At 39.4% G+C, this 18,552-nt stretch overlaps 1 protein-coding gene across 7 annotated transcripts in view; it reads right to left on the reverse strand.

The window, feature by feature from the left end:
• Positions 1-539: 539 nt before the first annotated feature.
• The window catches only part of NPL (N-acetylneuraminate pyruvate lyase), a 37,489-nt gene continuing 19,476 nt past the window's right edge, over positions 540-18,552 (reverse strand). For 4 of the 7 annotated variants that reach the window (XM_072733231.1, XM_072733226.1, XM_072733228.1 and 1 more), the window contains 7 exons: positions 13,940-14,015; positions 12,279-12,371; positions 11,137-11,285; positions 10,958-11,004; positions 8,387-8,471; positions 5,699-5,738; positions 540-2,274 (listed from right to left, as the gene is read on the reverse strand). In XM_072733231.1, coding sequence (XP_072589332.1) covers positions 2,090-2,274; positions 5,699-5,738; positions 8,387-8,471; positions 10,958-11,004; positions 11,137-11,285; positions 12,279-12,371; positions 13,940-14,015 — 675 coding nt within the window. In that variant the 3' untranslated portion in view covers positions 540-2,089. Of the gene's footprint in view, positions 2,275-5,698; positions 5,739-7,689; positions 8,472-10,957; positions 11,005-11,136; positions 11,286-12,278; positions 12,372-13,939; positions 14,016-18,552 lie in introns of all 7 variants that reach the window. The other 3 variants (XM_072733230.1, XM_072733229.1, XR_011996365.1) reach the window with 2 other exon arrangements.

An 18,552-nucleotide genomic window follows, 5' to 3' on the forward strand; every position in this document is an offset into this window, starting at 1 on the left:
TTTTATGTACCCTTCATGGATCATAAAAAGGAAATTTCTCTCAAGTTGTAGCAAACAGACTTTCAGGGAAGAATATGCATTACCCACTCCCCATGTACACTAGTGAGATGGCATTTTCCTACATCTGTGAATAAATCCTAAGTAAAACCAGTCCCTGGAATCACTTTGTCCTTCCACCAGCCTCAATGAATTAATCTCATAATTCTATCTTGAAACAAACATGGTTAAAAATCCATGTGTGCTGAGTGAAGAATTTCATATCATTATTTTAGTTTCAATATTAAAAACTAAATTCAAAGGTAACAGTAAATTTATAATACTCTAAAAGTTTACTTTTGATAGAAGGCATTATTAGTAACTATTGCTGTGTAACACTTGTTTCCAAGGAGTTGGATGTTAGAACACACAGAGCTAAACTCAACCCTGGTCATTTAAAAAAAATTCTCTCATTTCTCTCTGTGTTCACAAGATTTCATTAAACATCTTCAAAGCTATCTAAGCACTGACTTCAGAAGAATGAAAACAGAAAAACAGAGTTCTTTCTTTAGTGGATAGTCAAGATTTATCTTCATTGAAAAAATTAATTTGGCTTTAGTATACTTATGTAAGGATATGACACCTCCTCAATCAAAAATCTCCCTTTTCTTCCTTTTCAAATTAATGGCTATAAAGAAAAGTTTCAGTGAGAGAATATAAGCTCACATAAGTCACTGCAGTTCATTTTTTTACTCTGATGTCTTATTCTTGAAGGAGAAGGAAATAGGAGAAAATGGCACATGTCATTCCTGAGCAAAAAAAAAAAAAAAAAAAAAGAGTGAGGAGCCATAAATATAACCCTTAACCAGCTGATCAATTGGCAAGGGTAACTAAATCCACAGATAATTTCAAATTCTCATTTCAAAAAGGTTTCTCTTTTTAAGAGATAAAATATAGAGAGTAAAACTATTATGAATTTCAATACTTTCCTTTTGTCAATGAGGAGACTCATTAGAGAAGAAACAAAAACAAAATCCTAGGTAATTGATAGCCTGGAAAGTAAGGTTTAATTACCAAGGGTTTACTGACAATACACTTTATTACTGGGAAGCACTCACCAGGATTTGTTGGAAAGGAGACTAAGCAGCCATACCGAGAACGAAGAGAGTAAAGAGGATGTGTAGGGAAAGCCAGAATGAAATCTCTGGGTTCTCCCCAAATCTTTCTTTACTGAAGAAATGTGCTGGAAGTGTGATCAGGAAATAATAGTAGCCCCTGGGCTTACCATTGAAGGGACGTTGGCCTTCACTTAGAATAATTCAGGGCACTATGGGGGAGATACTTTCTTCCCAATGGGGAAAGGGAAAGTGTGTGGTGCCCAGGAGAGCTCTTTGGTTCTTTGAGACTTTGAGCTTTTAGAAATTCCCTGTATAGCAAGAGGTGGAGACTTGCGTTCATCTTTGGGGAGAACCTTTTCTTTGTTTCATGAAAACTTACTCTAAATGGGCCCTTTAGCGGTAAAAACTAAAGCAAGTCTTCACCTAACCCAGTGTTTTGGGGGGAAACTGAGACATCACAGTTAATCTGAATTAACTAGAATTCTATTCTAGAATTAGACTGAGCAGTGAAGTGAGTTGGGGTGTTAATAGTTGTGTAGAGTTGAGTCATGTTGTAATTTGGCATTAAAGTGTACCTGCCTAAACTCAGAGTTGTCCTAGAGTCCAATGAATATTTATTAAAATGAAAGTACATTATAATGGTTTAAAATTAGATAATTTTAAAATAGGATTAAGAATCAGAAATCAAAATCATGAAAGCTCCTAAAGGCAGATAGAATGAATCATTATAATTTTCCTCTTGATTCCATTTCATCCATATAAGTAGAAATTTCTCCACAAAAACTTTGTGAAATATCGAATGACTCAGAGCTCATGACTCCTTTTACAGTTTTTGCCCCTTCACAAAATAAAACATTTTTAGCATCACAGAAGATACTTAAACACTTGTTGATTGAGGTGAGATTTCCTTTGCTAGAAAAGAGTTTAGTTCACCTAAAAGTCTCTGAGAAATGAATGCACTACAAGGTACACACTCTGATTTGATGAGAGAGGCACTAGCTACAGGATTCAAAGTTTCCATCCTTTAAATCAGTGGAAAGAAGGAAATCCAGGCTCTTCAGCTTCGCTTTTGCATTATCAATAAACTCCCTGGAGGCTTTCTGCAGTGGAGGCCGGGGTGGGCCCATTGGAATCCCAGAGACCAGAGTCATGATGGCTTTGGTCTGCGACACTCCAAAACCTAGATGGGAAAACAAGGAAATATGACCAGGAGCATCCACTTTGCCACAAACATTCCAAAGAAGAAATCGTTTTCTTACAATGACTTCTACAATAGGATAAGGTGGAAGAGAGGGGAACATTTGTTATCACTATGGCAGACTGAGCAGACATAGGGAATCCCTCTTTCTGCCTTGAACATATAGAACAAGTAGAGAGTTTTTCAAAAAATTGACAAGCTGCAAAACAAAGCAAAGGAAGACTCAATGTCAACCTCAAAAGCAAGAAAGAGGGACCAATGGTATCAGGAATAAAGAGGTCGGTGTGGTGAGTTGCTGAAGCCAAGTGGTGCATGAGCATAATCTGATTCAGGGATATACTGCATGGATCACATGACACAGGACTTCATTGCTAAGAGAGAATTTAGTTTAATCACATCTAAGAAGTCTCTGAGAATGACGCTATTTAAGATGCTGCTATTTAAGAGCTGGCGTTATAAAGCTGGGGCAGGAATGCTAGATGAAGCCTTGGGTCTGTGCATAGCAGGGGGCTGAAACTAAACTCCCTGTGCAAAACTGGTAGCCAGCCTTCTATGAAAGGCAGTAGAAGAAAACCTGGCCTGCTGGCCTGGGGACAGAGGCAAGGAAGCTTGACTTTTGCCAGGTTGTGGATGGAAAAAGATCATATGAAAGGAATCAATCCCAAGCCTGTGCCACATATGAATGCTGAAACCATATTTGCATTAGACCCTTGGTGTAAAAACCAGACTAAGAAATTAACCTAAAAACTGGTTAGAATTGGTGAAATTATAGTGTCCAACAGAGGCAAATGTAGAACCACTTGTTAGGACACCTTATAACCCAGAGCAGAATGGATTCTCCAGAAAACAACAGTCTCTGAAAACAAGTTCAGAGTTAAAAATTACAAAACACATGAGAAAAAGAAGCTGCACAAGAGCTAGCAAATGCACAACTGACAAATCCCACATCCTGAGATTAGAGGATACCAAATTCTGAAAGAGACCTCACAGAGATAAAAGAACTGGACTAGAAGCCATAGGCTAATAGAAGAGCATATATATAAAGAACAAGAAGATTGGGATACCTAGGTAGCTCAGCGGTTGAGTGTCTGTCTTTGGCCCTGGGTGTGATCCCGGGACCCGGGATCGAGTTCTGCATCGGGCTCCTCGCAGGGAACCTGCTTCTCCCTTAGCCTGTGCCTCTGCCTCTCTCTCTTGCTGTCTCTCATGAATAAATAAATAAATAGGGATCCCTGGGTGGCGCAGTGGTTTAGCGCCTGCCTTTGGCCCAGGGTGTGATCCTGGAGACCCAGGATTGAATCCCACGTCAGGCTCCTGGTGCATGGGGCCTGCTTCTCCCTCTGCCTATGTCTCTGCCTCTCTCTCTCTCTCTCTCTGTGACTATCATAAATAAATTTTAAAAAATTAAAAAAAATAAATAAATAATCTTAAAAAAAAGACCTGGGAAAAAGCAAACAAAAATACTAGGAATGAAAAATATATATTTAGTGAAATGAAATAGTAGAAAAGAGAGCTGAAGGGACGCCTGGGTGGCTCAGTGGTTGAGACACCTGGATGGCTCAGTGGTTGAGCATCTGCCTTTGGCTAAGAGTGTGATCCTAGGGTCCTGGGTTTTAGTCCCAAGTCGGGCTCCCTATAGGGAGCCTGCTTCTCCCTCTGCCTATGTCTCTGCTTTTCTGTGTCTCTAATGAATAAATAAATAAAATGTAAAAAGAAAAAAAAAACAGAGCTGAAGATAGAATTAGGGATTTTGAAGGTAGATCTAAAGAAACAACACAGCACAGAAAAAAAGGTACTTGTTTTTTAACTGGCTATGGCTTTTAAGCCCAAGGTAATGAGAAGTAACTTTCTTTTGCTAAGCTAACTAATCATAACAGTTGAGCATCTGGAAGAAAAATAGCACGACCAAAGATACAGAGAATAGTTTGATGAATGCAAAATGGCCGTCCCAGGCTTCTTACAAATGGCAGATCAGGGAGCTACTCTCATAATAAGACTACGAGTTTATTAAGTTTCTCCTCGCCTAAATCAGGAATGCTCCAACCCGCCAGGGAAGTTTGAAATGATTTCTTTAAAGATATGCTCTTTTAAACCATAAAAATTATCTTCATGAGTCCATTTTTTCTTTCTATCTATCTATCTATCTATCTATCTATCTATCTAGAAGGGCAGAGAGAGAGAGAGAGAGAGAGAGAGAGAATATCCAGAGCAGACTCCAGGCCCAGCACAGAGCTTGATCTCATGACCCTGAGATCATGACCTAAGCTGAAATCAAGTTGGATGCTTAACCGACTGAGCCAACCAGATGCCCTGAGTCAGTCCACTTTTAAAATGCAAATATTCTGGCAAGAGAGTAAATTCTTTCAGCTAATATCTCAGAGCTGTAGTTGGCAAAAATGTCGCAGTATCATACTGGTATACAGAATGATCTTATATATACACAGGTACGAGTGTAGTTCTAATTTTAATAGTTCAATATTTATTTAAATGCACCTTAGGAACATGCATAGCTGTCATGCCAAATCACAATTTTGTGAAAAGCATTGCTTAGAACAAGGGAATAATAATAGGTAATTAATTGTACTTATGGCACATAAATATGACAAAAATCATGAAAGTGAAAAGCAAATGGGAAACACTGTCTCTGAAGGATTAAGGGAGCTAGCTGAGAGCTTCTTCCCTCCTGCAAGAAGGAGGGACATACCACATAATAGGTGCTTGGGGCTCAGCAGGAGTTGCCAGGACAAGACAGGCTCTGATGGGGAGGTGGGAGGTCTGCCAAGAATAAACCTAAAACTTTTTCTGGACTCGACCCAGGTTCTCAGGAAGGGTCAGTCTCCTCAGGAGTGGGATGAATGGTGGCATCTGTCATTTGTGATGGGGTAATATTTAGGAGACCCTGAGAAGGTTTCTCTATGCAAACTCACTGTATTTCCCTCAACTTTTACTTTGTCATATTATCTAAACCTCCATCCACTTGAGCTTACTTATGTTAATAAACTCTTTTTACATTGCAAATACTCTTGGGGGAGCTGTCAGTCATTCACAATTTAGTAAGATCTATATTCAGACTGCCTTCCTCCAAGTACTCAGGCTGCAATCAGCCACAGTGTGCTAGAACTCTAATGAGTAGAGGCAAGTAGCAGGAAGGAGTGCTCAGAGGGATCAAAAGATGGGATGCAGAGTGGGGAGACCAACAAAGTGCTAAGATGGGGGAATGAGATTTGTTGAAGGGTGCCAGAGACCTGCCAACTAGGTTCCATTTTATAGGGTGGGCCCTGAAGCTAGTATGGAAATAAAATTCTGCTTGCAACAGAACATTAAAAGGTGTCCTCACTGAACCCTCAAAGAAAGTGATAGTGTTCCATTTCCTTTATCCTATTAGCAAACAAAGCAGGAAACTTACCTAGTTTGAGCACAAAGTTGATAAATCTCTGAATACAAAACTGGAAAGGAAAAACAAATCTACAGTCAGCATCACTAAGCTGTGATAACAATTAAAGAATTTTGGAGGTCAAAGGACAGAAACCCCAAACTAAAAGGCCCATATACCTTAGTTTTCTGAAGCCCTGTCAGAGTGGACAAAAACAGCCAAGTGAGGATGGTTGAAAACCAGCCAGGATACGGTAAGATTTTTTCATACATGTAAGTTTTATAAGAAAGGTCCATGCAGAAAAGCAGCACCAAAGATAGAATTGAACAATAGACTTAAGATGGCGGTAGGCACCCTTTATCCATCTAGCTGATCTTTATCCATCTAAACTTATCAGTTAGTGTGATTGTTTTTAAAGTGAGGTACACTAGCTTCTGGGGTACTCTCTAAGATAGCTAAGGGGCGCTCAGCCAAGGCTAAGATTTATGGGAATAAATAATTTCTGGATCCTCCACTTCCATTAAGTGCTATTTTCTAAAACTGATGAGACTACGAATTTGCATGGAGGTGCAGGTTGTCATTTTAGATTTCTCTTTCATAAGTGCTTCTTATCCCACTTTTGAAGGAAATAAAGACATATCTTCTATATCACTGCCTTGGGACACCCCTGGGAACCAAATAAAGGAGCAGATCAAAATATTGGTATTGGCATCGACAAAATGACAAAGCAATTCCTCTAATTAACAGGGAAAGAGTCCTTTAAAAAATCATAGGGCTTTCAACTTTTTGCTTTCAATGTTGCTACTCAGGTTGTCAGCTGAAAATCACTAAAGCATTCTGTGATTTTTAACACAACCCAAAAAACTGTGCAAAGAATTGAGTGACATTGTGATGACAAAATTTCTTTCATTCTTACTACTGATTTACAAGAACAGGGTTTCATAGCACTTATTTCTCTAAAAACAAAAAAACAAATAGTATCGATGCTGAAATTTAACTCATTCTAGCATTATGTAATACTTATCCATGAATTCGTGAACTAATTCATAAAAGACAGACTCTCATCCATTTAAGAGATGCATTTTCGATAATACTTTTACGTTGTTTTAATCATTAGTTTAGTAACAAAAAATTCAGTGAAGAATGAAATTTTAATACCCAGAGCCTTACAAACATCTATGTATATGTTCTTTTCTCCCTCATACACAAACTGTAATACATTACATTCATAACTCTGTAGTCTGCTGCTTTTGTACACTTAATATATCATATATCATGGAATCCTTTCAGATCTATACACAGAAAATGATCTCATCCTTTTACAGGCTGCATGTAATTCCATTGCATAACTGAAACATAATGTTTTTAACTATTTCCTTATGGACTGATATTTGGGTTGTTTCAGTCTTTTGCTATTATAAACAATGTAGTAAGGAACATCACTTATATGTGTCATTTCACTTATGTAAATATAACAGATGGCATTTAAGCCCATGAGAATGAATAAATTCTGCCCTTTTTGCCTGTCTGCTTCTTCACTTGACTGCAAATTCCTTTATAGCAAGAGACCAGCTTTCCTTAAGTTATGCACTTGACTCAGCCCTTAGCATATGAATAAAGGAGTCAGTGAGACCCACTCACACTAGCCTTCTGTAAGAAAAGACAAAGAATGTGGTAAACTACATTCCATACCAATACCATTTTGAGTGGGATGACTATTTGAGTGGGACTCATGGGGTAAAAAGAAATGGAAACTGAGCCAGACATTAAAAGAAACTACTAAACAGAAGGGCTCCCTGTCATTCAACTCAGAACAGGTTGGAATTTTCAGAAATAATTTTCTTTGGGAGACTAACTTATTGGGACTGAGCACCTGTTCTGATCTTGCTTATGCCTTTCACTCCTACTTACTTTCTTGGGATACTCCAGTTACTTTTACTACCTTGAAAATCCCTGCACCTCTTGGCCTCCGAAAAGTCCTTCTCTTCTGCCTCTGCTGTTTCCTTCCACCTCATTCCACTTACCTCAAGTACACATATTACCCAGCTGCGAGACTGGTTCTGCCCTTCATGAGGCTCTTCATTCCCTGGACATCTAGCCTGCCTTCCGTGTAACATCAACAGCAGCCATCATTTCCCCTGGGGTCTTCTCTGTCATCCATCAGCTCCTGCTGGTTTTGTCTTCCTGTTTCAAAGCCAGCATCTGCTTTAAGATCACTCATTTGGCTCTTGTTTCTGCCTGGTAGATGCTCCCAGTTCTCAGCACATGGTAGGTGAAGATGACTGACCTGCTCTGACTTTGGATTAAGTCTCCCTATTTTAGGTTACCAGCTTCACAGCTTCTTCATATCCTCCGGAGATTGGGGTGTGAAGTCCTCAAGAGGATGGCATATGGTCATTTCCCCAAAAATCTATCACTATTGTTTTATTGTCACAAAAATACTTTGAACATAGAATACAAATAAGATCATTTCCAGGAGGGACAGAGAAGGTCATTCCCTTACGGGGCCTGTCCTGATTAGACACGTAGGCAACACAGACAATGGGTATAGGTTTGGCTTTAAACAAGAGCCAGTAAGAAGCCGAAGGAAAGTAAAGACAGATGCAGATAAGCAATTTTAATGAGGGCAGGTGTGGCAGGAGTGCACATGAGAGAGAATAAGAATTATCCAGTGGGGGAAAAAAGTGGCTGTGATTTATATGATGGGAAAAACAAGTTAACCTGATGGTTCAGGGCTGAAGAGAAGTCCTTTTGTTCAAAAGCCTCCAACATCTGGTTTGTCTTTTTTCCCAGGTAGTTATAGGTACTGGAAAGAAAACAGTACATACTGCAGGATCAGTAACTCAGCAGGAGAGGTCTAGATCTTTAAATCCCTTTGATGCTTAAAAGGGAAAAAATATACCAGGCCTTCCAAAAGACTATTTTTTTGGCCCTAATCTATTAGAGATCAAGTGTCTTCAGTTCTGAGTTGTCCAGCAACAGTAAGCAGTGCCAAGAGGAGGCACAGAGTACCAGAGGGGATAAAGGGAAAGGAAGGAAAGTGGGAAAAGGATAAAATTAGAATAAAGGGGATAAAGCTAGAGGTGGAGGTGTGTTTGGTAGCTAAACACCTGCCCGAGGGCACAGGCACAGGCACAAATATAGATTCGAACTATTGGGTAAAATATAGTATCTGAGGTGAGGCCTAAAAGCCTTATGCTGAGGAACTGGGTGAATGGGGCAAGCCCCAGCAGATTATCTGAATTCTCTGCCAATTTATACATTACCTGTAATTTATATGCTTATATAATTTACATATTACCTAGCAATTACTTTCTAATAATAATAAGGATCATAATAAAATGAGAGATCATTTCTGGTCTATTCTGTTCTAGGTGCTTGACATAAATCATGTCTCGTCCTCTCACAGCCCTGGCTTCTGTTTCATTGTGAGGAAACTATGACTTAAAGAAGGCTATATAGTTGTGGCAAAGGCTTTTATCACATCACGCCGCTATCTACAATTCAGCAAAAATGAAAGTGAGAATAAGTTATTTGATCTGAGAAAATGTGGACTTAAAAAAACCCTCCAACTTTACTAGTAAAGACAAGTACCTCAGACTAATCACAGAATTCTTTTTTTTTTTTAATTTTTTTTATTTATTTATGATAGTCACACAGAGAGAGAGAGAGAGAGAGGCAGAGACACAGGCAGAGGGAGAAGCAGGCTCCATGCACCGGGAGCCTGATGTGGGACTCGATCCCGGGTCTCCAGGATCGCGCCCTGGGCCAAAGGCAGGCGCCAAACCGCTGCGCCCCAGGGATCCCTAATCACAGAATTCTTAGAAAAACCATCAAGGTAGACATTTATAGAAATTCTTAACAGGGATGTTTCCCCAGTTTCTAGCAGCTTCTCATATAGTCAGTTTCCAAAAAATATATTTGATGTACCAAGAACAGAGTGTTGTTGGTATTTCACATATGGAGACCCTAGAGTGAACAGTAAGGGATTCCAAGAATATGATGTTCACATTATCTTCTCATAAGAAAGTAAGGAAAAATAAAATATAATAGCTGAGATAAGTCACTTATAGATGTGAAACACTCCTAAGTCACAACATATTTGAGGAGCTTCAGAATAGTAAAATTCAAATTTCAGGGCTCTTAGGCATATTAAATTAGAGAGGAGTATAATTATAATGAAGAAGAAATAAAGTCTAATGAAATGTACCTCGCTCACAGATTATGTGGACAAAATTAAAATGCCTAGTATGGAGGCCAAAAAACAAAAGTCATCTTTGGGGACAAAACTAGTAAGAATTTCATGGTCAGTAGATCTAGGCATTCAGGTTCCCTTGGTAGAAATGTCCTTGTGGTGACAATGTATGTTGCAGGCCAATCTGGCTTGGTGAATAAGCCATTGAGATTATACAGCTAACTTATTCTTCATCAAAGCCATGCTCACCAAGACACGTTATCACTATTACTTTGCTTCTCCTACACTTTTCCTATAGGGAGGAAATGCACTTTCAGTTAATATGAATATTTCAATCAATCACTTGCAGGCACATTTCTAATGAATTAAGTTAACATGTGCAGTGGAGATGCTAATTGAATTCCCTGCCTTCCCTAAGCCTCTGCTGAGTAGGCATCAGGCCACAGAATTCTACTTCTCTGGCTGCAGCTGATTGGACTCAGATATGAACAGGGAGTGTTAGCCAGTAATATCCTGAGATGCCATGACTGGGCAGCCACGAGTGGCCATGTGTACACTGAAGCATGAAAAATACACATGGAGAGCAAGAGAGGGAAATAAAGAGGTGTGCAAAGAGATGCAGGGGTAGAATCTCCAGAGGACCATAGACGGAGAGCCATCTGCCATGGCTGTTGACAGCTTTGCTGTCCTGGGTTCTCATTTTCTCTGAGGCTTGGCTGCATTTCCTCCTCTTGAGTTTTATGTAATTTCCCAGTAGTTTATAATAATGTATCTTCTTCCACATTAGCTACTTTCAACGGGTTTCTGTTGTTAGCAACCAAGTAATTTCTGCCAAATTCTGTGCATGCTCTTAGCTCCTGGGCCTTACCTCTAATTGCAACAGATGCTTCTAATATAATAACAATGACTGAGTTGCTAACAAACTGCTAAGCCATACTTAATTTCTTTTTACTGAAAGACTAGGGGAAGGAAAGGCCATTTTTTGTTAGATATGGTGTCCATACAAGAAGTAGAACCACATAGGCGGCAATGCCTCCATGGTGGGGGTGGGGGGAACTTTCCATTTATAACTGTTGGGAAAAATGAGCTAGGCTTACCTGCCCACTGCTCCGGTGGCTCCCATCACCAGGGCACTCAATAGTTGCTAATCAAAAACAGACACAGAGTATTCACTTTTATGAAAAAGAGTAAGAGACAAGATGCTGCTACATAAACAGCTTTACAAATTGTTCTGGAGGGCAACTAACTGGCTGGGATAGGCCAGTGGGTGACTTACCTCATCCACCCCAAAAAGGAAAGCAAACTGTCGCTGGCGATTCTGATCAACACACTGCCCGAAGTCTAAGAGATCTGTGTCACTGAACTTCAGCCCTTGGAAGGTGGGGATCTTATCCTGAATCCCATCCAACAACTCCTCTGCACGAACTGCTCAAAACAGTAAATACCTCACTAATCTGCACACATCCAGAAAATGTCAAATCCCATCTTGTAGCACCGCTCACATTTGCACTGAGTGCCAGGGGCTATTCTTTAATGGACATCACTGACCCTCACCTAGTAGTTCCTATATATTTATCAGATTTCAGCCCCAAGGTTTCCATTTCTCAAAGACAACATATGAATGTTTCCAAAGCACAACTTCTACTTTTTTTTCTTTTAAGGAAGTAGGAAGGAATAAAATCTAAAAAATACTCTTTGTGTCTCTCATAAGTAATAAAAATAATAATCCCCTAATAAGTTTCCTCTAATTAACAATCTCCTTCCTGGAGAAGCATAGTAACCATAAAAGAAAAGCCCTAAAGAAAAGTGAGGAAAGATCAGAGTAACTTCCTGTGTGCCAGGCACTGAGAATACAATAGAGTACAAGGTAGACACAGTGGATGTCCTTCCAGGGCTTATAGGCTTGTGTCTTCTCATATAAGAAGTGGATGTATGTGTGATAGACAAAAGGTGTCTGCTAGAAAGGCATCTTTCATGCTTAAAAACTTTCATTGTAAGTTAGTGTCAATGATAAGAGTGACTTATTTTTTTTAAAGAGGAGACCATTTTGCTTTATTTTTTTTAAAGATTATTTATTTATTCAGAGAGAGAGAGAGAGAGAGAGAGAGAGGCAGAGACACAGGCAGAGGGAGAAGCAGGCTCCATGCAGGGAGCCCGAAGTGGGATTTGATCCCCAGTCTCCAGGATCACACCCCAGGCTGCAGGCGGGGCTAAACCACTGTGCCACTGGGGCTGCCTGAGAGTGACTTATTTTTGATAAGACTGACTTATTTTGGAGCCAATTGGAACCATCTGGTGAACAGTTTTATGTTTGTGACATGAGGTGGAGTGAAATGCAGTGGGAGTTTCTTAGTGAAATGGTAAGATGTGAGAGATGGAGGGAAAGAAACATTGAGAGAAACATGGAATGGTACTTACTCTTTACTCCTGTCAAGGCCGGAATGTGATAGTAATAAAATGGCAATGCTGGGGCGGCAGCAGCCACCTCCTTTAGGAAATTAATCAAGACATCTGAAAGAATAGCAGGAAAAGCCATGATGTGAACAAGTATAAAACACTGGCTTTCCCTGGTAAAAAATTAACCGTCTATTGAACTGCAACCTCCCTCTCAGGAGCTGAAAATTCTCTATCACTCTTACCATCCCTGAGATGGTTACTGCAATGTCTTTGCAACTTGCTTCATTCAAAGTTTTACTTTTCTGTAGAAAGGCCAAAGTAAGATGATTGCTTTCCTACTGTACTAAAATACCATTAAAAAACTGGCATGAACCTTCCCACATAATAAGAGAAGCTCATGGAATACTCTTATAAAAGCCAGAAGCCCATCAGTAGGACTCTTGTGCTCTTACCCCACAGGGGTAAATGTGGTCAGTGAACACAGGATTTTGCATTAGGATCAGAATCATCAAGTTGTAACTGAGAAAATTCTATAACAAAAGATAAACATTTGCTCAAAGAGGGAAGTTGTAAGAATAGTGGCACATCTCACAATAATTCAACCAGGGGTTGGCACTTTTCCCATTTGGGGAGAAATCCAGCAGCAGAAGAGCATTCATTCTAGTTTACTGAGGATTTGCAATTTCCAACATCATCTTCTGTAAGCTTTCACTGTGACATTACTGTAGAGGATCCAGCAGACTCGCTTATACTGGATAGTGGGAGAGAGAATCTTAGGTACTCCATCTGAATACTGTGATGATGTACTCTGTCCCTGATAAATATTTGACAAAATTATTATGTAGAACTCATTATTTTTCCTTTACTCTTTTTGGGAAACGTATTCATGTAAAATTTTTATAACCATGTGAAAAAAACGTTTAAAATGTTCATCTTCAATTCCCCAAATGGCAGAATTTAAATTACTTATCCTATGTTAACAATTATTTTCTACCAATAATAGATGATATTTCACGATAATTTTGATTCAATCACATTTGGCTATGAATTTATTTAGTCATGCATGCAATCATGGATTGTCTGTTTTCAATCCTTTCAAAATTTATATTTCTTTGTTGGCTAATCAGAAGGATTAAAAAGACTCAGTATACTTGGAAACTACAAATAGTTTCCATAGAGAAAGCAGAGAAGAAGGAGAAAGCAATTAACTTGGTATTTTGGGAGACAATGGATCTTTCTGTGAAATCTCCCTCAAATTCATTAGTCACTCAACCTTGAATAGAACACATAGTCTCAAGATGCCCATCACTTACATTCCTCTTTTTTGAGAAAAATAGTCATGCTTTGCTGGACTATTTCCAAGCCATGTGACTCTGACATTCTACACAGCCAACTCGACTAGGAATGGACACCTGACTCAACCACAGGCACCTGTAGGTTGACCTGGGGCTTGGTGAATGACTTAATCAGGTCACTTGGAAAAAGAGTTGAAGCCCTTCTTAAAGGAGCCTTTTCTTTCATGGATCCAGGGAGACCAGATATTCTGGACGGCTGTTGTACTGCTGCAACTGCACACCGTTAGTCCATACAACTACTTTCGTAAGTTCAATATAACCAGTTTGAATGAAGTCAAAAAGAAGTGGACCATGTAAGGCACTGTGTGTTTTAGACTATCTGTTTACCTTTGTTCCATGGCTTGAGAAAGAAAGGTGCAATGACAGCGATGCCATCGGCTCCAATTTCTGCTGCATGTCGGGCCTTTATGAGAAGAAAGAAGACCATTATGGGTCTGGTCACAATTCTGTCTGTAGGTTGAGGAGTGATTCCCCACATCAACAAGCAATTAATTCTCCGATAAGAGCTGCATGTCCTGCAATTCTACTCAGCTCTGATACTATCTTCCTGGAGACAGAATCAGATTACGGGTTAAGGGCTCAGTCCTATAAGACTAGCCTACTTCCCTGAACTTTAGATGCCTGTCACAAGCCCACGTCATCACCTGTGCTTCTGACTGACTGGCCACCGACTTGGAGGTTCTAATGATCCCTTTCTTGGGTCAATTAATTTGCTAGAGTGGCTCACAGAACTCAGAGGAACATTTTACTTACTAGACCATCAGTATATTATAAGAGGACATAATTCAGGAACAGCCAGGTGGAAGAAATGCCAAGAGCAAGGTATGGCGAGAGGGCTTGTAGCTTCTCTGTCTTCTCCCAAGTGTGAGTGCACCACTCTTCCTATATCTCCACATGTTGACCAACCTGAAAGCCCTCTGAAACCTGCCCTTTTGGGTTTTAATGGAGGCTTCCCAGGCAGCCTGGGTGGCTCAGCGGTTTAGCGCCGCCTTCTGCCCAGGGCGTGATCCTGGGGACCCGGGATCGAGTCCCACGTCGGGCTCCCTGCCTGGGGCCTGCTTCTCTCTCGGCCTGTGTCTTTTCTCTCTCTCTCTCTGTCTCTCATGAATAAATAAATAAAATCTTAAAAAAAAATAATGGAGGCTTCCCTACATAGGCATATTTGATTAAATCACTGGCCATTGGTGACTGGTTCAACCTTCAGTCCCTCCTCTCTCCACAGAGGTGCAAGTCAGGTAGGACTCAAAGTTCCAATCCTCTGATCACATGGTTGGTTCTCCTGGCAACCGGCCCTCATCCTTAGCTGCTTTCTAAGAGTCACCTCATTCACATAATAGGACATTTTTATTGCTCTCATCACAGAAAATTGCAAGAGTGTTAGGAACTCTGCACCAGAAACTGGACAAAGACCAAATATATATTTATTATAAATCACAATATCACAACCATCTTGGAATAAGTGATTTATTATATTCACCTACTGCTTAGATACTGATAGTTGTAATAAATTTCAAATTTGCCAACTGATACACCACAAGATAGCAGAAAATAAGCCAAATGTAATAATGAATGTCATTACCAGGAAAATCCCAAATTGCAAAGTAGAGACCCTGGGTGGAGGTGACCTGTGCATTTAATCTTATTCTTCAGACTTTGTGAGTGCAAAAATACTTTGCTAAAGGAGACATGAGTGGTTCATTGTGATAAGTTATAACTGTGAATAGAGAAACTCACAAGTATAATTTCTCTTCTAGTGTTCAGCCCAGGAGTCTCTCCTGTCCAATGATATAATAGTCATATTTTAAAATTTATTCTAAGTTTATTAAAAAATTTTAATTTATGGATTGGGAATGCAGTTGAGAAAGGTTCAGAAGAAAAAGATTATGTACATAAAGGAAGATTCAGTGTACCACTATTCTGAAGTTTTCTCAAATTCTCCCTCCAAAAATGACCATTTCCTTCTGCTGGGCCCTCAAAACATTCTTATCTATTTCAAGTAGAGTACCTTAAATCTACTACATTGCAAGAGAGTGTATACGGCGACTGTTCTCAAACAGAAGGAGTTCCCGAAGGCAGGGGTCAGATCTTAATCACTCGTGTACAGTTAGTTAATTATGGTGCTGAGCACATAGAAGGGATTTGCTGACTGCTTCAGAACATGCCCCCTCCCCCAACCTAAAAGGGAAAAACGCTTTCCTCTGAGACTTTAACTAATAATATCGATCTCTAATAGATGTGATTTGCTTTCTGCAGAAGTAGGAGAACCAAAGAGAAGACCGGGATATAGTCCAAAGACCAATTGTGACATTGGGTAGAATTTCATTAACACCAGTTGGATGTAATACGTTTGAACATTTGTTTAACACTCTGTTTTGGACAAGAGTAGAAGGATAACTTTAGCTGAAAACAAGGAAAAAGGAAACAGCTAAAAGACAGTTGATGGCTATGCCCATTCAAATATCATCCAATGGAGTTATGGCTAAGCAGATACCAAATTATGGTCTTGTTGGAAAGATTTTCCCCATAGTAAGGGATTATCTCTATAGCAGGAGATTATACTAAGATTATTTCTATACTATTCAAGTGTTCAGCCCTATGGATGACAGTCTTTCATGCCATGACAATATTTTAAAATTTATATTACACATACGCAGTTAAAAAGAGATGAAAACAAATTTCCTTCTTCCTACTACCTTAATTGAAAGGTCTATTTTAAGAACAAATCAAGCATAAGAAGGATAAATCAAGCCTCCAAGTCCTGATTCTAGGTTTATTACACAACCATCTAGCAATATATCTTCCCTGTGGCTTGCCTAAGAGTACTGAATTGCAATTTTGTGAATATGTATTATACGTTCCATCTGTAAATTCAGTAATAGGAAAGACAAGCAAAACCCATCAAGAAGATGTTGGGGCTAGATCAAGTCATTGTAATTTTTGGAATCAGAATATATAAATTCTAAAAACATGACTAATTTAGTAGTGATCCAGGTATTGGGCCTTCTGGTAAACACCTCAATACTTTTGATCTTTCTTTTTTTACCCAATTCACAAAGTCCTCAAAGTCACCAGGTCAGGTACTTTTCTGCCAGAAACTTTAACTCCTTCCATTCCTGCCCTTTGCTCCATGTAATCTGCTAATCTTTAAACCTGGAGCAATCCAATTGTTTGTGTTCTTGAACCCATGTTCTGGTAGAAGATTGTAACTAGAAAGAAATTTTTATAACTTAGTTGAATGGTGGCAAGACAAATTTATGACTTATAGCTTCAGTTGGTTTTTAGCACTTCTGAGCAGTACTTCTTAAAAAATTAACTAGTTAAGGGTGCTTGGCTGGCTTAGTTGGTAAAGCATGTAATTCCTCATGTCAGGTTTATAAATTCAAGCCCTATGTTGGGCATATAAGCTTATTTCAAAAAAAATTTTTAATGTGACAAAACCACATAAAATTTACCACCTTAATAATCTTTAAATGTACAGTTCAGTAGTTTTAAATACATTCACATTGTTATGAAACAGATTTCCAGAACTTTTTATCTTGCAAATCTGAAACTCCATACCCATTATATAATTCTTTCTCTCTCCCTTTAGTTCCTGGTAACCACCATTGTACTTTTTTCTGTTTTTATGAACTTGACTACTTTAGATACCTCATTTAAGAGGAATCATTTAGTATTTGTCTTTTGGTGACTGGCTTATTTAACATAAAGTTCTTTTTTTTAAAATTTTTATTTATTTATGATAGTCACACACAGAGAGAGAGAGAGGCAGAGACTCAGGCAGAGGGAGAAGCAGGCTCCATGCACTGGAAGCCCGACGTGGGATTCGATCCCGGGTCTCCAGGATCGTGCCCTGGGCCAAAGGCAGGCGCCAAACCGCTGTGCCACCCAGGGATCCCTAACATAAAGTTCTAAAAGAGGTTCACCTATATTACTACATGTGACAGGATGGATTCCCTTCATTTTTAAGGATAATATTCCATTGTATTGTTAAAAAGAAAACCACAGGACCCAAATGGAGTCACTTATGTTAGGTCCCACATCAGCAAACCAAGACCTAATACCTAACCTGATTGCAGTTTCAATTCTCCCAGGAATGTAACGTTTAAACTGTCCACATGGAATATCCTGGTCAGCCCTAGGAAATTTACTGCCAGACCTCTACTATTCCCCTTAGGAAGGCAATCTTGCTTAAAACAATGTGTTCTTTGCTAATAATCTCCTTTTTCTTGATTCCTCTCTGTCTTTAAAACCTTTCCTTTTCCATAGCCTGATGGAGCTCCCTTCTCTTTGCTAGACTGGTTGTTGCTGGATTCATGAATCACTCAATAAAGCCAATTTGATCTTTTAAATGACTTAGTTGCATTTCTGTCCTTTAATACTATGTATGTACCATGTTTTTGTTTTTTTAAATCTGTTTGTCCACTAACAGGCATTTGGGTTGCTTCCACCTCTTTCTATTGTAAATAATGCTGATATTAGGGGGATCCCTGGGTGGCTCAGTGGTTTAGTGCCTGCCTTTGGCCCAGGGCACGATCCTGGAGTCTCAGGATCGAGTTCCGCATCGGGCTCCCGGCATGGAGCCTGCTTCTCCCTCTGCCTGTGTCTCTGCCTCTCTCTCTCTTTCTCTATCATAAATAAATAAATAAATAAATAAATAAATAAATAAATAAAATATTTAAAAAATAATGCTGATATTAACATGGGTGTGGACAATCTTCCTGTGTTTCAGTTTTCCTTCTCATTCTCCCGGGGCAGCGACTCTCAATTTTTACCACTCTTCACATCTGGACCCCATCTTCCATCTCCTTCAGGCCCAGCAAATGACTTCACCTTCTGCTTTTGAGAGCAACTGAGGTTGGCTTAAGTTCTCGTTACTTGCAAACTGAGCTATGTCTATACCCACCCTTACTTCGCTCAGAGAAAGAGGGACCTCTGTCTCC

The sequence above is a fragment of the Vulpes vulpes genome, chromosome 13 (genome assembly GCF_048418805.1).
Source record: "Vulpes vulpes isolate BD-2025 chromosome 13, VulVul3, whole genome shotgun sequence".
Taxonomy (NCBI): Eukaryota; Metazoa; Chordata; class Mammalia; order Carnivora; family Canidae; genus Vulpes; species Vulpes vulpes.